The 20,288-nt window shown below is 36.9% G+C and overlaps 1 protein-coding gene across 3 annotated transcripts; it reads right to left on the bottom strand.

The window, feature by feature from the left end:
* Positions 1-599: 599 nt before the first annotated feature.
* Positions 600-14,111, bottom strand: tnxba (tenascin XBa). 3 transcript variants are annotated; one of them, XM_079626558.1, is made up of 16 exons: positions 13,641-14,085; positions 12,428-12,456; positions 10,188-10,386; positions 9,848-10,051; positions 8,565-9,587; positions 7,751-7,873; positions 7,476-7,619; positions 6,437-6,556; positions 6,203-6,358; positions 4,837-4,958; positions 4,616-4,748; positions 4,379-4,530; positions 1,906-2,002; positions 1,543-1,704; positions 1,290-1,453; positions 600-1,146 (listed from the first exon to the last, which is right to left on the bottom strand). In XM_079626558.1, exons 3-16 carry the CDS (start codon positions 10,306-10,308, stop codon positions 1,030-1,032), a joined length of 2,838 nt encoding a protein of 945 aa, XP_079482684.1. In that variant the 5' UTR covers positions 10,309-10,386; positions 12,428-12,456; positions 13,641-14,085; the 3' UTR covers positions 600-1,029. The 3 variants fall into 3 exon arrangements, with proteins under 3 accessions (XP_079482684.1, XP_079482683.1, XP_079482685.1); XM_079626557.1 differs by having other exon boundaries at positions 10,188-12,456; positions 13,641-14,111; XM_079626559.1 differs by lacking the exon at positions 12,428-12,456.
* Between the last annotated feature and the right edge of the window lie 6,177 nt (positions 14,112-20,288).

Below are 20,288 nucleotides of genomic sequence, written 5' to 3'. Positions count from 1 at the left end.
CAAAGTTTCTATTTAGTAAAAAAAAAGGAAGTACATATAAATAGTGGGCTCTATTTAAACACTAAGTTACTGTGCATGCTATTGTATATCCTTTACTGCCGAGCTCCAGGCTGATATATTGCCGCAAGGCGTTGGAAGGAAAGGCCCCATTCATTGCAAATAAAGCAGTGATTCAGCAGAAGCTCAGGAATATAGTGAAATACAGTTACCACCCTGAAATACCAATCAAAGAAGTATAGTGTCAGGTATGGCGGAATCCAGTCTATAGCCAAACCACAATCTATGCTTTCAGCCCTCACAGGAATTACTGTTAAACCAGTCTGCTTCAACTGGCAGTTTAGCAGAACTGAACAAAGACATTTGGAAAAGGATATTTGGAAAAGGATTTGCCTGTAAAGAAAAGTTATGCTGTAATAATTCACTGATGGGTCCATGTGCACTAATACATAGAACCATTATAGATATGAACATAAGCCTTCTACTTGACACATGCAAATACTGCCATAAAGTTATTTGGCTTTGATTTAGTAAGTATAATAAAAAATAATAAATACAATGTAAAGAAATATTAAGACTCATATACAAAAACTCAATTTTTTAAATCCAGGACTCGTTAGCACTTTGTTTTATTGATTTTGTCTACATATGTTGAACATAAAAAGTAAAACAAATTCATAGAGAGGAATTCTAAACCAGTCATGTGAAAATATATTTAAAAAAAAAATAGTACCAATAGACAGTGCAGTTATTCCAGTAGCGGAAATGTTAATATCAACGATGGACCACCATTAACACAAGTACATCAACACATGCATGCTGTAAGTCTACATAACATTTTGAAAAACTTTATATCAACTTACAAAAGCTGTTGCGATTGGCTGGAGGTTGGGATATGTTTGCAAAGCTGCCATCAGATTTCTTTACAGTTTTTGTTTTGTGTGTATGTTGGTAAATATACAATACTGAAGTAGCAGTGTGTAGAAGTTTGTACAGTGTATCTGCGCTATGTGCACTCTTCACGCTGCAGTTTTAACCCTGGGTTGTTGGGGTTGTTGGGATCGTTTGACTGAAATAGGAGGGTCGAAGCTTCATCTCAGTAAATGGGAGGGACGCATCTTTGCCCTTCCAGTCTATCCACACCACACCCTAAGAGAAAAGAAGAAAAGACTCAGAAATCTACACTAATGAGAGACACTTTGAGACTCAAGCCCAATTGGTATCCTGCTCTTAAGATTGAATTTAAAACCTAAGATTAATGAATACAGAAATGCTATTTGCGGATGTACTACCTTGTTGTCTGAGTAGGAGGCATAGAGACCATTAAGGTTTGCCTTGTAACAGTTTTTATACCACCAGCCTCCCATGTAGGCCTTAGCGCAATGGATACTCAGGGTGTTTGGGTCTTTGTCTTTCGTGGAGAATGGGCGGCCGTTGTGATATTTCATGGAATCACCTGCAAAAAGAAAGAATATAGCTCTCATATACAGAATATAGTCTTACAAATACATAGTCTTTTTTACAAAGCATGATCCTTTCTCTTACCAGCAGTACCAGAGTATCCAGACAGCTCGATTGCATAGTGATTAGCCTCTGAGTTAACCTTGAAGTTAGCATAATGAGCAAAGGCTGTGTCATTTCCTGAACGCAGGTCAATTCGTAAGCTCATTGGAGCAAGACTGGTGAGAGTGTAAAGGATGTCATTTCCTATGGAGAGTTGGGGCAAAATGTAAATAATATATATATATTAAAAAAACCTACGTGCTAATAAAAAAAAACCCAACAACAACAAAAAACTATTTTATATTCTAAACTGGTTTCTTTAGGTAGAAACCTCATGTATTGTTTAAATTGAAAAAAAAAAATTTGTTTCTGAAAAAATAATACAAACACTGTGGAAAATCTCACCCAGCCAGAATTCCCCACTCAGGAGACCAAAACCTTTGCTGTAATCTCTCCAGCTCCTGAAGAAATCAGTAGATCCATCCATTCTTCTCTGGAATACCTGCATTTGCAAAACAACAAAGTCTTATTCGGGTAAAAAAAAACAAAAAAAACTATATACTGTTAAATATGGTGATAAACCACTGTATAAGCTAAAAATACAAAAGATCCAAACAATAAAAAATCATGGCATAACGCAAGATAAGCAAAGCGTGGGACTTCAATTCAAAATAGTTGTATGTTAGCTTCGATGAAATCTACTGTATATGGTCTACGCACTTTAAAAGGGATAGTCCAAACAAAAGTGAAAATTGTCATTATTTACTCACCCTCATGTCGTTCCAAACCTGTATGCATTTTTCACTTCTGCAGAACACGAAACGTGATATTTTGAAGAATGTTTGTAACCAAACAACATTGGAGCCCATTGACTTCCATAAACACTGAGACATTTCTCAGAATATCTTCTTTTGTTTCACAGATGAAAGAAAGTCATACAGTTTTGGAATGTGAGTAAATGATGACATAATTAATTTTTTTTGAGCTATCCCTTTAATTTTGTGGATAACAAAAAAACAAAAACAGAAAAAAACTTCCATGGACGAAATCCATTCAGGATTTCACAAAATGTGTGTACAACATATTTATTCTACGAATATGTTACACATATTCATAAAAGGGCCTGTCTGGATCATAATGAAATTGTGAAGTACATTAACCATTATGTCCACAAAATGAACTTCCAAAAAACATTTTGTGTTTTAGAATTTTGTGTACGAAATAACGCAACTGGCATTTGTTTTTCTGTGTACAAAATGCATTTAAGTGCCCTGGTGAAAAGGAAATGCACTTAAATGTATTGAATGATCACTTTCTTTACAGAGATTGATCACAATCTTTATGTAGAGAGTTTACTTCAAATCTTGTATAAAAAAAAAAAAAACTGTACTTGCAGATAATATAATATAAATTATTTAAAAGGCAACTTAAATATAATTTAAAGAGAGTATATGACCATGTTTCTTAAAACACTAGTTTACTCTAAAAAGAGCACTTTTTAATTATGTATTAAAAACTTTGTATTTAAAGTTTTAAAGTGCATTTTTAATCTTTATGTTTTAATAATATTTTTATGCATTTAAAGAAGTACACACGCAAAGTACTTTTCACGCAAAGTGTGTTATTCAATATTAAATGTATTACAGTATCTATTTTAAATGCACTAAATTGTAACATAATATATTTTAAATATAATTAAATGCATGACATACAAGTTCCAATAGAAATGACATTAAGTAGACTTTAGTTTACAATAAATGCTTGTGAGTACAGCATACATTCCACAGTACACTTTAACAGTTTTTTTAAAAACCATATACGTAATTATGAAATTACATGTAGAGATAAAAAAGGCACTCATAACTACCGTATTTTCCAGACTATAAGTCTCACTTTTTTCATAGTTTGGCTGGTCTTGCGACTTCAGGTGCGACTTATATATCAAAATGAATTCAGACTGAGATGAACCAAGAGAAAACATTATCATCTACAGCTGCGAGAGGGCGCTCTAGTTAGCGGAGTTGTTCATAAGCGACACCGAGGAAAAACTCAATGGAATGAGGTCGCGGGAGCTTGGGGAACTTGCTTACCGGTGTTATGCCGAATTTCGACCCCCTGCCAAATTATTACCCCCCTCATTGAAGTCAGTACCTGATTCCCTAAACCTAACCCCTCCCCCACAACTAATCCTAAACCTACCAATGCTGCTCATATACGGATATCGCTCATATATATATAAATATAAGGCGGCAGGCGTGTGTAGTTCCAAAGTGCTGCGGGAAACCCTGTGTTAAGTTAACATGCCGGACACCTATTCAGCCAGTTGTTCTGTGTGCTATTGTGTAGTGGAATAACTTGCCTTTCCAGATTAAATGTCTGTTCTTGGTCTGGGATTTTGTTAAATAAATTTCTAAATAAATTTATAGTCCAGTGCGACTTATACGTATATGTTTTTTCCTCTTCATGGCGCATTTTTTGACTGATGCGACTTATACTCCGGAGCGACTTATAGTCCGGAAAATACGGTAATTGCATCTAATATAAATTTAAACTATAATTAATTTTCAATTAATTGCAATTATCCTGCAATTAAGTGTAAAAACATTACATGCAGTTCACACTTAAGTTTCTTTTAAAGTATTGTAGAGAGGTTAGTGTTCAGGGAAGAATTATTATTACTTACATATTACTTATTATTTCCATAATAAATACTCTTTTGTAAAAGTGTGATAAAGTGTACTTCTTTTTCAAAGGGTATAAATCATTTCACATAATTGTTTTGTCCATGCAATCAGGCAGTCACGCTTGGCACTACAGAGGTACTACATGGGGAAAGCTGTGTGTATTAGAGGTCTCAATCCAGGCTTTTGTTTCTTACTGTCCAGCCTCCTCCATCAGTCTTCAAGTCACAGTAGACCCAGACTGGCTCTCCATCCTTCCCTTCAAGGTAGATCTCAGCCTCTCCTGACTCCTTCATCCCGTTGATCTGAACCTCTGAGCAGTCTTTGGGGTATGGGTGCGGGAGCATAGCTATAGGGGAAGAAGAAAGAAAATCAAATCTCTTAAAGTTAGAACGCAACTAGTGGTGAAAGTTAAGAAAGAGATCATTACGCACCAGTGGTAAACTCAGCGGAGACAAAACTGATGTACTGTCCATCTCTTTCTCCCTCTATCTTCACAGTATAGTTTGAGGAGGCTGCCAGTCCAGTCAGCTCATAGTGCGTCACAGATGGATTTAAAATGAGCTCCTGTTCATAAGCAAGGGTCAGAGAAAATTGTTGAAAGGCTGCTAAATTTGACTGAGAGGTGCTATTGTTGAGTGATTGATATATTCACCTGGACTTCCTCGTTCAGCTGGTATGTGAGCCGATAACTTTTGAAAGCCACACGGGGAGCCCTCCATGAAATCACAGCTGAGTGAAAGGTCACCGCAGGAGTCACTATCTGAAGCTTCACTCCTGGAAATCATACATAAGATAAAAACTAGATATTGCAGATCCCATAGAGGATATTTAGCTACTATGGTGTACAGGAGGATTTTCAGTGATACATAATCACAGTTTTTGTCTCTTCATCACACAGTTTTGTCATACCAGCTGTTCAATTTAAATTTAATTCAATTTCATTTACATTTATTTGTAAATCGCTTTTCACAATACAGCTTTACAGAAAATGCATGCTGTGACTGTATGAGTAGGATTTCAGGCGAATTTACAGATTTTTACAATTTATCAGAATTGGCTGATACTGGATTTTTAATTGAGCATTTTATTTTTATTTCTTTTTACATTTAGATGCGTTAAAGTTCCCTTGTGAAAAAGTAGTGTGCTTAATAGTATTGAATGTGCATTTGTAGTGTAGGCCTACTTCAAATCTCAAAAGTATACTTTCAAAAAGCAGTACTTGCAGATAACACAGTAATGAGATAAAGGTAGGGCCCTATCTTACACCCAGAATATGCTACTCTTAAAGGGAATGTGAGATGACGCTCTGATTGGTTTATTGCAAGTTACGCCCAAACCACACCTATGAGTAATATAGCTACTTCAGACCAACCCATTGTAGATTTGCGTTCCGAGATCCGCCTACAAAGTTACTTGGGTTTTGCCCAAAAGACCACTTAAGTGTACTTAAAGAGAGCAGACTTTCGTGGCTATGTTTCTTAACACACTTAAGATTTGCACTTTGTAATAATGTAAAATAAAAAGTTTTACTTAATTTTCAGTTCATCACTTGATTTTTTCATACCAACTTGTGACTGTATAATGAGTAAAACTAAGGATATCATTCGAAATTACAGATTTTTGTATTTTACAGAAATTGGCTGATATTGGAAATTGAATTGTGCATGCTATTTTTACATTTAGATAAATTAAACAAACTATAGATGACAGCAAAGGTAATCTTTACAAGCACTAATACTTTAATAACACTGTTAAATATAATATTTAGAAAATATCTTAATAAATATCCTATTTTTATACTGCATATTATATCATTGCGATGCCAACATTTTCATTGTAGCATTTAAAACATCTTTTAAAACGTATTTAGACAATATGGTATTAAATATATTTAGTGATTATCAGTCATAACATGAAAATCTTTTTAAAAAAAATTACTTTTATGTTACTTTAATATTTCTTTTGTACCATGTGGTTTACTTGAGGGTGAGTAAACATAACCGTTAAAGTTTACGCACCACTTCCTGTTGTAAAGGTTGTGGAGACTGGGCTACTCTGGAGGCGGTTGACTTGACTTGTGATTTTCACCATGTACAAAGAAGATCTATGGAGTCCTCTGAGCTGATGCTCCACAGTACTGCCAGATAATGTCACTGTAATAGTCACATTAGGAGCTAGAAAGCAAAACAACTTGAGTAAGTCATGATGGTTTAGTGGAGAACCAGCCATTTAATAGGTTTAACTGCACTTACATTTTGTAGTTCCATAACTGAGGATATAGCTGTCCACTTTAGCTTGGGACGGTTTCCAGACTAGCAGAGCTTTAGTGTCTGTGATGTTCACCACCTTTAGTTCAGTAGGAGAGTCTGGCACTGGGATTTAGAGAAATGTGAAAGTTATCAATGACTGCAAAATCAAGTAGAGATGAGAAGATTGTTCTTGAATCGATACTTTTATCAAGAGGATTAATCCTGAAATTAGAAACTTGATCCTTTAAACTTTTTACAATTTATTCAGCATGAACATGTATGTTGTGTATCATAAGTTTTGAAGTGGAAAAAATGTGTTAGTAATAGTTGTGTAGGAACTATTCACACTTCTGCCTATCAAATGACAAGCATGATACATTTTTCATATTTAGTATTTGTAGAGCATAAGTTGGGCGGCTTTAACTTTAGACACTACCTGCCCACGTTCGAAAGCCGACAAACTCATTCTTCACCCCTTTTCCATCACATAACAACTCTGAGAAGCATTATTTAAAATAAAAATGAAGAAAATGTTCAAAACGTGGAAATAAAGTGCCTGGAGGTTAAAGAACAGTGGGAATAAAGTATCTAACGGGTAGGGTTAGGAGTAGGTATATGGGTGGGATTTAGGGATAGGGACAAGTATTATACCTGACCTGTAAATGATTTTAATAAATCTAATAATTTACACAGAATATGTTGTTATTATGCATATTGTTTTATAATGTACAATACACTGAGGCGCAAATAGTATCTGCCAATATTTGCACTAAGTACTAACTACAATTAATACAAAGAAAATACTGCTATATTTTCTTCTTTTTCTTGCTATTTACACTGTTTAAATAGCATCTATCGCTATTTGCATTAAGTGCTAAACCAATCCCTGCCTTTATTTATTCCCTACCTAGATTATTAGATTTTAAATCACTGAAATCCAGTGTGTTGGTTTTTGGTATCGGATCAAAAAGAAAATACTGTAAGTGGTATCGTTTAATCAAAACTTCAAGTAAAAAACAAAACAAGTAAGCCATGTGCTCACCTGTAGTGACGGAGGCTGTGATTGGCTCGCTCTTGAGTGTTTCTAGGACTGAGCTCACAGTAATATCATAAGTAGAGCCAGCAGAGAGCTTAGACAGGAGAACATGGGACAGTTGAGAGTCAACAGACATGGAGCCACTCTCGCCTGCAGCATAAAAGGGTAAAGCATTGTAAAATCACATCTCTGACTCAGTTTATTGTGGCACATCAGTAATGGTGCACACACTTAATAGTTATAGCAGAAAAGCAGGATAACTCAAAAAACATTTTCAGTACCAGTCACAATGTTGGTGTACGTGACTTTAAATTCTGCTACTATGCTTTTAGGTTTTCCCCAGGAGACTGAAACCGAAGTCTCGGTTATATTGCTGAACATCAGGTCAGTGGGTGGCTCAGGGCCTGGGAAAAAAGATGGTAAGGGGGTGAAATGTCATATAGAAGTAGAACAACGCAGTCAAAACCAAACAAACAGTCGGTGCCAATAGCCTCACAGGCGACCCGAGTTCGAATCCCAGCTCGTGGACCTTTCCTGATCCTGTCCCACTTCTCTCTCTCCCACCTTGTTTCCTATCCACTTTATACTATCCTATCACAATAAAAAGTAAAAAATCACCTAAAATAACCCCCCCCCCCCCCCCCAAAAAAAAACCACAACAACAACTAATGAAAGTAGTTGCAGTTCAAACTTAAGGTAATCACATTAAAAATGTCAGCACAAATGTATAATTTAGAGTTCTACATTTATATTCATATTTATATTCTTACATAATTATGCCATATTATCCAAGTAATCAATTTGTGAATTCACTCTTAAAATAATTGCACAGTGAACACATCATTAATTGTAGCACTGCAAATTGACAGCCAAATAAAATCTAAGGCTGTTTTGTGCTCCTGATGTCACTGAACGTATGCCTGGTATTTATGACTAAAATAGTATAAATGGGTCATGCCAATGTCAATATTTAAAATGCACAAGGTACTGTATCCCATGTATTCATGGAAGTGCTACCAGCACACCGCAGAAGGGTAAATGCTCTTCACTGGTGTTTATTGCAGTGAACCAAAGCAGGAAATATGGGAAACCTACCAGTTGATAATGTAAGACGATGAATTTTGGACCGTAGACCAAGACCAGAGCCAAACAAGGACACAGAGTACCGCATTTGAGGTTGAAGGCCTTTGAAATGATACGACCGTGCTGTCCCAGCGATAACTTGTGAGAACTTTTTCAAAGTCCTTCCTTCAAGTTTGTTACCGTGGACTTTAGTTGAAGTTCTGTCTGAACCGGGCCTTTGGACATCTGTTACATTTTCAGCTGCTGCTCCATCCTGAATGTTCTCTGAATCTTCATTTCCTGCTCTGATTCCCCTTCTTGTTACAGTGAAGTTCTTGAATGTGTCTTTAGGAGTTTCCCAAGACAAAATGAACCCAGTAGAAGTGATATTATGAACCTCAACTGATCCAATGACTGATAATCTGCTGCTAGTTCTGTTAAAATTCTTCATATGAGTTTTGGATTCAATACTTGTCCCATTTACATGCTTATCAGGATTCATCTCTGCTTGGAGAATTGTTGTTACATTGCCATGGAATAGCTTCTTGTCTTTTTTAGTAAATGTAACATCAGTCTTGCTTTCCAGCCCTTGATCACCTGCAGTTCTCGTAGTAACCTTTGTCCTGGATGTAGTTACATTAGATGCTCCTTTGTTCTCTAGAACTTTGGAGGTTTCAGTAACCTTCTTCACAGATCGTTGAGCCACATTCTGATAGACAGGGTCATCTTTAAGATTATTGTTCTTGTCCGTTTTGGATTTATTGTCTAAAACCAGTTTTGTGACTGTTGTTTTACCCTTTGTTGTTCTACCTTCATGCATTAGCAGAACTTGGCCAATAGTCTTAATATTCTTGTCGCCTTTTGTGGTATTAGACTGGACTTTACCTGTGGACAATGTTGGCTTAGCTGTGGTGTCTTTCTTAGGGTCCTTTGTATCTATTATTTTCACAAATATGGTCTTGTCTGGCTTTGTCTTCACAGATTTTGTGTCTGTCTTGACAGTGGACATCTTCATAGTCACAGTTTCAATAGTTACTGGGATCTTTTTGTCAACACCTAGGAAAAGCAAAAGTCATTCAGAGTGAGACTAGATACATTCTTAAATATCTCATCTCAAAATGAAAATTCTGGAAATGGAAAGCAGCATTAACAGTCTGCTAAATGTTTCCTTTTATGTTCTACGGATTAAAGAAAGACATACAGGACTGGAATAACATGAGTGTGAGTAAATGATGACCGAATTTCATTTTTGTAGTGAACTAATCCATTAAACATTAAAGTTTAAAATGTGGTTGACTCTCACATGCTTTACTTACCCTTACTGCAGTCTAGGCCTGTATAACCAGCCTGACAAATGCACTTTCCCTTCACACACTTCCCTTTTTTGTTGCAGTTAGAGGGGCATGTTTTTCCACTGCAGTCAGGGCCACTGAAGCCCTGGAAACATACACACTTTCCTCCTTCACACTTGCCCTGGCCGCTACAGTCTTTAGGGCACTGCTCTCCTGAGCACTGGACACCTGAAGATAGATGGTACAGTGTGTGACGTAAAACCAGTTCATCCAGTTTCAATTCATAACAATTACTCTACACATTTCTTTCTACCAGAGCCATTAAAGTACCATAGTAGTTTTGTTAGTACAACATTGTACTTACACATTTTTTTAATCACTGACATCTCTTTCTCTAGAAACTCAACTCTGTCCCTCAGTGCGGCCATCTGCGTGTCACATCCTCCTGCGCAGGCTCCTTGTATCAGGTTGATGTGATGAGTCATAACCAGAGGAGATCCTGGATTCAAACTTAGCTCTGTTTCTCGTACTTTGGTAATGTTCCCTGCATCTATGTGAGACTCCTGTTGAACGCAACCCTCAGTGATGACTACTTTAACTGGTGAACTCTCTGCAGGTTTGTCTTTAGTAGGATTCTGGACACCATCCACTACAGGTGTGCCAGTGAATGCATCAGTCTGATTGACCTTGCTAATTTTTGAAGAAGTAGATTGAGTTAGTTTTTTTGTTTTGGTGTTTAATGCTGTAGATAATGGCTTTGATGAATTAACATTGATAGTTTGGGACATTGACTGAGTCTGATTGATTTTTGAGGAATTAGTCTGAATTTGAAATAATGTAGTTAGCTTGGGAACATTATGACTAATAGTTTGGGTCTTAGACTTTAAAGTTGAATTTTTCTTTTTGTTAAGTGTGACTTGAAGAGAAGGGCCAGGTTTCTGGACATCTACAGCAGACTTTGGTGTGGATGAAAGAGTTTCATTGTTGCTACTAGGTTTTGAGGAAGCAGAAAGAGTTTGGTTTTTCATTTTGGTGAATACTGGTTTTGAAGGATTAACATTACTAGTGTGGCTTACTGACTTCGTAGTAGTATTTTTCTGCTCGCCAAGTGTAGCTGGAAGAGAAGACACAGATTTCTGAACAACGTCTACAGCAGGCATCGAAGAGGATGGAAGAGTCTGATCAATGCTACTGTTTTTCGCAGAAGTAGATTGAATTTGTTTTTTCATTTTGGTCTTTAGTAATGTAGTTACTGGTTTCTGAGCATTAAGATTAATAGTGTTGATGATTGACTTAGTAGTGACATTTTTCTTCTCACTAATTTGGGTTTGTACACTTTGCACAGGTTTCTGGACGGTGACCATGTCATGCTTGGAAGAAGATGAGAGAGTCTGATTCACTCTACTAGTTGTTGAGGAAGTAGATTTAGTTTGGTCTTTCATTTTGGTCTTCAATAATGTAGTCACTGGTTTCTGAACATTAAGTTTTATAGTGTTGACTGTTGACTTTACACTTTGCACAGGTTTCTGGATGGTGTCCACATCAGGCTTTTTAAAGGATGGGAGAGTCTGATTCACTTTACTAGACGTTGAGGATATTTTGGTGTTTGATAACGTAGTCACAACTTTAACAGTTTGGGCCGTTGACTTCACAGTAGAATTTTTATTCTCACTAAGTGGATCTTGAAGAGAAGGTACATGTTTCTCTGCAACGTCTTGAGGCTGACCGACGTTGCTAATTTTTGAGGAACTAGATTGAGTCTGGTTTTTCGTTTTGGTGTTTAATACTATAGTCACCGTCTTTGACACATTAACCTTAATAGTTTGATCTGTTGACTTCAAAGTGGAATTTTTCTTCTCTACAATCTTAGTAGTGGATGGAGGAGTCTGATTGATGCTGCTCGTAAACGAGGAAGTAGGATGAGTCTGGTTTTTCATTTTAGTCTTCAATGCTGTAGTCACTAGCTTTGGAACATTAAGACCACTGGTGTGGGCTCTTGACTTGGCAGTATAATTTTTATTCTCATTAAGTTTCCCTGGGAGAGCAGGCCCAGGTTTCTGGACACCATCAACTGCAGGCTTTGTAGTGGATGGGAGAGTCTGACTGATGCTGCTAGTTTTTGAGGAAGCAGATTGAGGTTGATTTTTCATTTTGGAGTTTGATAATGTGGTTACTGGTTTCTGAACATTCAGATTAATAGTGTTCACTCTTGATTTAGTAGAAGAATTTTTCTTCTCGCTAAGTGTGTCTTGAAGAGAAGGCACAGGTTTCTGGAGACCATCCACAACAGGCTTCGGGGTGGACATAAGAGTCTGATTGGCGCTTTTTGAAGAAGCAGCATGAGCTTTGGTGGTTGATGTAGTTACTAGCTTTGGAACATTATGGCTAATAGTGTGGCCCATTAATTTGGTAGTGTCATTTTTTTTCTCATTATGTGTGCCTTGAAGAGAAGACACAGGACTTAGGACGAGGAGAAAAACTATTGAGATTAACATTTTACGATGAAATAAGTTGGCATTGACTTTCATACAAATTAGGACTAATAATATAAAACCTAAATCAAAATTACAAAGTTTTTATATTTATTTTTCTCAACTATCTTACAAGGACTTTGGATATGACAGATCTGTTCCCTGAAAAAGAGAAAAGTTATCCTTTAGTTTGCCTTGGCATGACGTTTCATGTTAAGTCACACATTCATTCATTTACTGCTCATATTTGTGTAAATATAAAATACATGTCTTTCAAATATATTTTAGGCTTAGATGAGCTGGGCTGGTTGAGCTCAAGACTGCATTTTTGGAAAAAGCCCCCAAAACCATATCAGCAGAGGGACTGTACTGCAGCAACAGAGCCACACTGTCTTCTTCTCACAGGGACTGTATGTCTTTGACTAAACTCGTACATAATGTTAGCCAACTGAAAATTGGCTGTTCATAAAGGTTTCTGTTCAGACTGGCCTTTAATACGTTTTTAAAATCGAAAACTGATAAAAGTTAAAAGTACAATTATATCTATATTTTTAAAAAATATTCATAAATTATTATGAATAATAATAATAATAATAAATAATACATAAACACGACCATTCAAAGGTTTGGGGTTGGTAAGTTTTATTTTTATTTTTATGTTTTTGAAAGTAGAGTCTTAAGCTCACCAATGCAGCAATTCTTCACAAAATCAAAAATACGGTAAAAACAGCAATATTGTGAAATATTATTACAATTTAAAATTACTGTGGTCTATTTTAATATTTTTTTAAATGTAATTTTTTCCTGTGATGGCAAAGCTGAATTTACAGCATCATTACTCCAGACTTCAGTGTGACATGATCCTTCAGAAATCATTCTATTCTGATTTGCTGCTCAAGAAACATTTCTTATTATTATCATCAATGTTTGGGACATTCTGCGAAATTGTGATAATTTTCTCTTTGATGAATAGAAAGTTCAAAAGAACTGGATTTATTTGAAATACAATTGTTTTAGAACATGTTTTTACTGTCACTTTTGGTTAATTTTATTTTATTTTATTATTATTAATTTCTTTAAAAAAATCTTGCTGAACGCAAACTTTTGAATGGTAGTGTACATAATAAATATTGCATAAATATTGATATTTTTATTATTTAATTATTATCGAATCATCTGCAGTTTTATATAATCTTAAACTGACCATTATTTTTGCAATACAAAACATTTAGCCCACTTATAATAACAGTAATTCTTACTGCCATTCATTAATTATAGCAATGGATACAATGATTATAGTAATAATATTATTTCAATACAATAATGTGTAGTAAAAATTGTCTTACCTGTGTTTGGAGCTGCTTCTGTCCTGATCTGTGTTGTATTAGGCTCCTTCCATCAGCTTTGAGAACCTCCTGTGACTGATTGAGAATAAGAGACAGTGAACAGGAGCTCCACTAGCCAAGAGGACCTGGGTCAATCAAATCTCTTCGTACTTAAAGTTTTTCCATACTCCGCCTCCGTGCCAATTTACATTGAGCATTTTCCCTGCTCCTGAACGTTTTTGTGAGTGTTTGCAAAACTATCTCTGTATCTACAGTTAACCAGACTTACTGAGTTAATTAATCTAAGCAGTTCCTTTCCTATGTTACTTCTGTTGATCTGTTATTGCTCTACGTGACGTGAATGCTGTCCTCCAGAATTGTTTTAACAATATAATTATGTCAAACATAAAAACGTTCAGGAGCAGGGAAAATACATTAACCTGTATTAAAGGGACAGTTCACCCAAACATTCTGCTATTATCTTCAAGGTTGTAATAATTGTACAAATCAAACTATAATTTTAAAAATAGCAACATTTACACTTTGATCACTGTTATTAACACAAATGACCCATCCATCCATCCATGCAACCACATAGTAACACCCTATCAGCCATATATACCCTCGAAACCGCATAGCATCACCCCAGCCTCCAGCTTGAGTACCCAAGCAACCACATAGCAACACACGCCAACAACCCAGAGTACTCTAGCAACTGCATAGAAACACAATATAAACCTACCTGAGCACCCTAGCAACCGCATAGTAACACCCTAGCAACCACCCTGATACTCTAGCAATCACATAGCAAAACCCATGCAACCACCCTGAGTACCCTACCAACCGCATAGCAATACCCTAACAACTAGCTTGAGTACCCTAGAAACTGTACACAAACACCCTAGCAACCACTGCAAGTACCCTAGCAACCACCCTGAGTACCCTAGCAAAAGCATAGCAACACCCAAGCAACAACCCAGAATACATATCATTACCTATTATATACCTATTTTAACTATTTCACACTTTTACAATTATTTCATACTTTCAGGCTAGACTTTCTCAAGCCAACATACATTTTTTTTTCCACAAACTTTACTCATCTAGTTTTTTTAAACTGCATATAAACTTATTTTAACACTTTCAAGATCTGGCATGTATCTTTCCTTTCTAGCACCTGATGAAAGTTTCAGTGTGAAGGTCCTCTACTGGAACACAGAGAGTGTCTGTCATGTCAGCTGATGGGACATGATGGGTGGCCTCTGCGCACTAGCGCCCCCTCTTGTATGATATTTATATCATGACAAAGCAGGCCCACATCAGTGGAACCACGGTTCGGTTGCTGACCTGACCTTACCCTCCTAGTCAAAGCAGTGCCAAGCCTTGAGCTGTGTGCACACCTAACAAAACAACCATGTACTGACAAGCACTTCTGGGAATTTATGAGTCAAAAATTACATTAGACGTTATTCCCCCGGTTTCACAGACAAGGCTTAAGCTAGTCCTAGACTAAAATGTTTGATCTGTTTTAACTGAAAGCAACATGCAGTGACATATTTTAAAATATCTGTGCCATTGTTTTGTATCAAGATGCACACCAGTAATGTTTTTGTCTAATGAATGTTTATAAAATCTAAGGGACATTGTGTAGGAATTTCTCCCATCTAGCGGTGAAATATTCAAAGGAATTGTGCTCTCCAGCGCCTCGCTTTTTCAAATGCGTGTTGCATACGGTAGCCGTTATGTGCCAAAAAGCTATGACAGGATGTCTTCTAATAGCACTTCATTGAGTTTTCCTTCGGGTGAACAGGTTTGTTATTTCAAACAAACTGCAACTTGACACAACGAACAAACGAATGTTACAGTATGAATTACTGACTGTGAAAAACATGAACTATTGTAATTAGTTATGCCTTCTTTATTCGTTATATTTTCTGAAGTACGTGCATTGTTAGATACCATCATCGGATGATTCAACAGTAGGAGGAACAGTCATATGTTTTATTCAAATAGATTCTTTATCGAATTTCTAGGTTACAAAAAGTAAAACTTACAACCTTGTTTTGAGCGCCTTCTCTACTTTACTCAATAGCTGCTATTCATCAAAGAGCCTGTTTTACTTTTACTGTAACTATAAATGTTCTACTGTCTATATAATAAAGTACACAACCAAGCAATGAAAAAAAGCTTGTAATTAAGACTGTAACATTGACTTACCTGTCGAGGAGAAAGCAGGCAACTTCAGCGTCTCTTTTGAAATCTTTCTCCTGCATTAGCTCTTCCTTATCTCGAAGCTATCCCTACATTAACTCTTGGTTTTTGAAATCTCCGGTCACGTTTCCTTTTACGGTCTATTTTTTACTTTTTTGGCAATGAGGATTTCTTCTCCTGTGGCTCGGGATATATGCTCCTCCATTATAAATAGCAGTGCAATGCAGCCTTTTAAACTTGCCGGGGCAGTTTCAAGCGCCTCTCATTGATCTGCTTTCTGCTGGTTTTAGTCACGTGACGCTGGCTCTAGTACTTTTTGTCCCTCTCTGCTATTATAGTTTTTCAAGATGGCGGAACTACATGGAAGCCTCCATGGACCTACCCGTCCCATGTATATAAAGATAATACATTCTTCGTTTACGAGGATAAGTCAGATCATGGCAGAGGTATTTGTACACCATTGAGGACATATTTATGAATAAAAATATTGATTTTAGATAATAAAATACCTAAAAAACTACACATTGTCCCTTTAAATGTCCTAATTGAACTAAGGCCTAATCCTGACTTAATCTTAGCCCTGTCTGTGAAACTGGGCCATAGTGTATTGCTCATTTGTTTTCTGTGAAAAGCTTTCTATTTACTACTATTTGAACAGAACACTTTAATACAGTTGTATTTGCATTTGCTTGTAATTTATAGATTATCTTTAGCTGTCTATGGGAATGGCTTCATATTAACAGACTAAATATGCTAAATGTAGAATTTAAATGCACACTAATTATATATTTTAAAAAAATCAGTATTGTACACAAATAATTTATGCTTTGCTTATTAACAATTAATAATTGCAGTCTTTAGCCTCCTTGTTAGAACGCCTGACTCTCACGCCGGAGACCCGGGTTCGAGGCCCGCACAGAGCGGGGTGAGTAGGACCCGGGTGGAGGGGTTACACTAGGATTTATAAAGTGAATTCTGCACAAGTTCTGCCATACACACGGTTTTATAAGTCTGAAGATTTTTTTTTGCGTACGCTATTTATGGCTTTCGAACGCACGTACACTTTAGTAAGGATCCTATGCACAGTTTTATAAATGAGACCCCAGGCTCCCACAGTCACCAGACTAAACTTAGGGGTGACTAACAATCCCGCACTAGAAGAGCGTAAGGAACGAACAGGAGCACAAGGCTGAAGTAAGTCAGATAGGCAAGTAGGACCAAGGTTATGGAGAGCTTTGTAAGTGAGAATTAGTACCTTGTAGTTTATAAGCAAGGAAACATCTCTATTGCAAACACCACATCATTGCCATAGAAACAAAGCAGATATTCCATAAAACAAAAGACCACAGGACACACAAATATGTTCCTAACAGTTGTGATACACAATGTGGACATTTAATCATTTTAGATCAGATTCCAATCGGATATAAAATATAAACGGATTTGGACTGACAGTGTGAACAATGTCTAAAGCCGGGTGCACATTATGCGATTTTGGCCACGATTTAGCCATCTGAGACAAATTTAGCAAATCCTAAAAGATTCCTCTGATCCTTCGCTAAAATCTGAAGTCTTTGTTCATTAGTTCAACATGTTTACCAACAGACGATTAATGACCGTTGCGAAATTCGAAATTCTGCAGTGTCAGAAGTTTTGACTCGCAGTCCTGCAGTGTGACTTTTCCTACGACGACCGTCAAATTGTCTTCCTTTTTCAAGACAAGCCATGACCAAAATTAGCGTTAGAGATTTCTTTGTGGCCACCATTTCAATCCCGTGTGTAATGCAGCTCACTGTCACTGAATGTGTCATTGATTGATGATGTAAAACTCCGGACATGTTTTCTTGCGTGTGTCCGTTTTAACACGTCTTGACTGTCGTACAGTCTGACAATAATGACAACTGAGATCTTACAGTGTGACATGGCTTACAGAGATGATCATGTTCGTACAGTCTGACAAGCAACAATCGTAAAGGACTATTACAAATCGCACACTGTGCACTCGGCTTAAGATAGTCTACTACAGGGGTGCTAAATCCTGTTCCTGGAGATCTACATACCTGCTGAGTTCAGATCCAACCCTGATCCAACACACTCTCAGTCTCAGTTAAAGCTGAATTTTGCAGGAAGGTAGATCTCCAGGAACAGGATTGGGCACCCCTGGTCTAGCTTGAACCATGATGACCATCTTAGACCAGCTAGCCTACTATGTTCTACAAACCTGCTTGACCACCTTCACCTGCTGTTAGTCGGCTTGTGGAATGTCTGAGAAGTGATATACTGTAATCTGGAGAGTGTCAGTTGACATATGTCAGTGCAGTGTGAATAAGCTTTACCAGCATTGTACCAGCTTGTAGCTGGTTTGTTGCTGATCTAAAATGGTTGACTAGCTTGCACAGCTAGAAACTAGCTACCATATTCCAAAAAAACATCTAACAGTTTAAGTTGAAATTCCAGCAGGAATGTAAGAATCAGATTTTGTTGACTGGTTGAAGTTGATTTGAATTGTTTAATATGTTATGGGCTGCACCAACACGAAGGCTGGCAAGCCAAGATCAAGCTGGAAACAGGCAAAAATTCAAGATATGCATAACAAGTAAATGAAGGTTATGTTAAGAGATGCAGAGGCATTTACCTAAATACAGGATTCTGCCTTTTTCCAAATGAAAATGTGCATTTCTGAGACTGCATATTTGTTCAGCCTTACTGATTCAAACATAACGAGAAGTTTAATGGTGACAGCACAAACAAGGCAAGCATTGACCTGAGCCCGATTGAAGTGATGGCCAATCCCCCCATGTTGCTTATGTTGGACCGACTCTCAGAGATTGGAATAAAATGAGAGCATAAAGCCTGGGTCTGTTCCTCTCCCCCTCTACTCTTAGCACTCTCGCCTCTTTATGTCATCCCTCCTCCAAAATATTCAAAGACGCTTTACTACAATAATAAACAGGGGTTTAAACTGCCAAGCACTAATAAACACAACACATTACACAGACATATGGCTTCCACTGCAGACTGTATAAGACTTCTATCGGAATTCTTTAGGTTTTTTGTGTGACATTGATTGAGATGCCACTGTAAAATAATTTGTGTAAAGTTTGAATCCCATTTGAATCTGTGACTGAATCATAATTTCACATCCACATTAACACCACAGGCTTTTAGGATTGCATCATACCTAAATGTTTAGCAATTAGCTTAAAATATAATTTACTACAATATATTGTTTTTTTAGAGTGTATCTTTAAATAGGGCATGAACTGAGAAATCAAATTCTCCTTGATAATTTGACATAAGATTCATTGTGTCAAAATATCAAGGAGAATTTGATTTTCTTTTTTTCTTTTTTTCAATTATTCAATTCACTGCTTTTTCCTTGTCTCGTGTGATTGTTGTGTTGTGTGTTAATTAGTGTGGGTGTGTCCTCTGATCATTGCTCATCAGCAGCGCCAGATGATTCACATCTAACTAACCTTTTCACATCTAACTTATATTTTCTGTGACTGGTGTCTTCTGTTGTAAGAACCTTGTGGTGTATACAGTGTCTGTTCCTATCCCGTTTTGGCTGTGACCTGTGGAGTTTTCGTGGTATCTTCGTCACCTTCCTGGATTTGGATCGTCACTTCTGCCATAACCCTTCACCAGCTGCCTGCAGCCTATTGAAGTCCCTGTGTCACTCTCCTGCCCCAGTGTGTCGTTTGTGTGACTGACCACTCTGTTTATATATTCCCCAAAAAACATACTTTTTACCTGCTATTGTCTCCTCTCTTGCGATTATGACAGTAATATAAAAATATCCTGGTTTCAGAAATCTAAACTTCCTTATTAATCCAAAAACAGACAAAAATTCTGATTGGTCGATTTTTTGCCGCCTTCATTTCATCAGTTTTGCCGTGTTCCTTTCATCAGGTGGAAAGCACTAATTGCTAATGCGGGTGTTTTCAGAGCACCCCTCTTTCACAGGTAACAGTCTGTCTTCAAAGTGGATTTGGGCACTTTATTATTTTATTTTTTATTTGGAGCCTAATGCGCAATGCGCTGTGCCCACTGTTTGTATTAGTTTTGAGCCTATGCTTTATTTTTCAGTTATGCACTTTATTTTGTTTCTGCTCTTAATTCTGGTTTAATGAAGATATTTTTTTTATTAAAGTGGACGTGCCTTTAAGTTTTGTGTTTAAAAGTAAAAGCTTTAAGTTAATAGTCTATTCGTGACTCAGCCGCGAAGCTGAGCTCCTATGTTCAGCCTCGCTCTGTGCAAGCTACAGAGCGGCTGAAATTATAGTGTCTGTCAGTTATTTTATGACAAAAACAATTGTCTAAATTATGTTGCATATTCCTCAACAGTTCTTGTGATGATATCACTTGTTGACAACATACTATTTTCGGAACATAGTATTTATGTTTATTTATAATTCATTTAGGCGGACAACAAGGCTACCAAGTTCTGCGCACAGT

Source organism: Phoxinus phoxinus (assembly GCF_949152265.1).
Source record: "Phoxinus phoxinus genome assembly, chromosome: 10".
Taxonomy (NCBI): Eukaryota; Metazoa; Chordata; class Actinopteri; order Cypriniformes; family Leuciscidae; genus Phoxinus; species Phoxinus phoxinus.
Note: the sequence above shows the minus strand (reverse complement) of the source record. Positions and strands in the feature narration are given on the sequence as shown.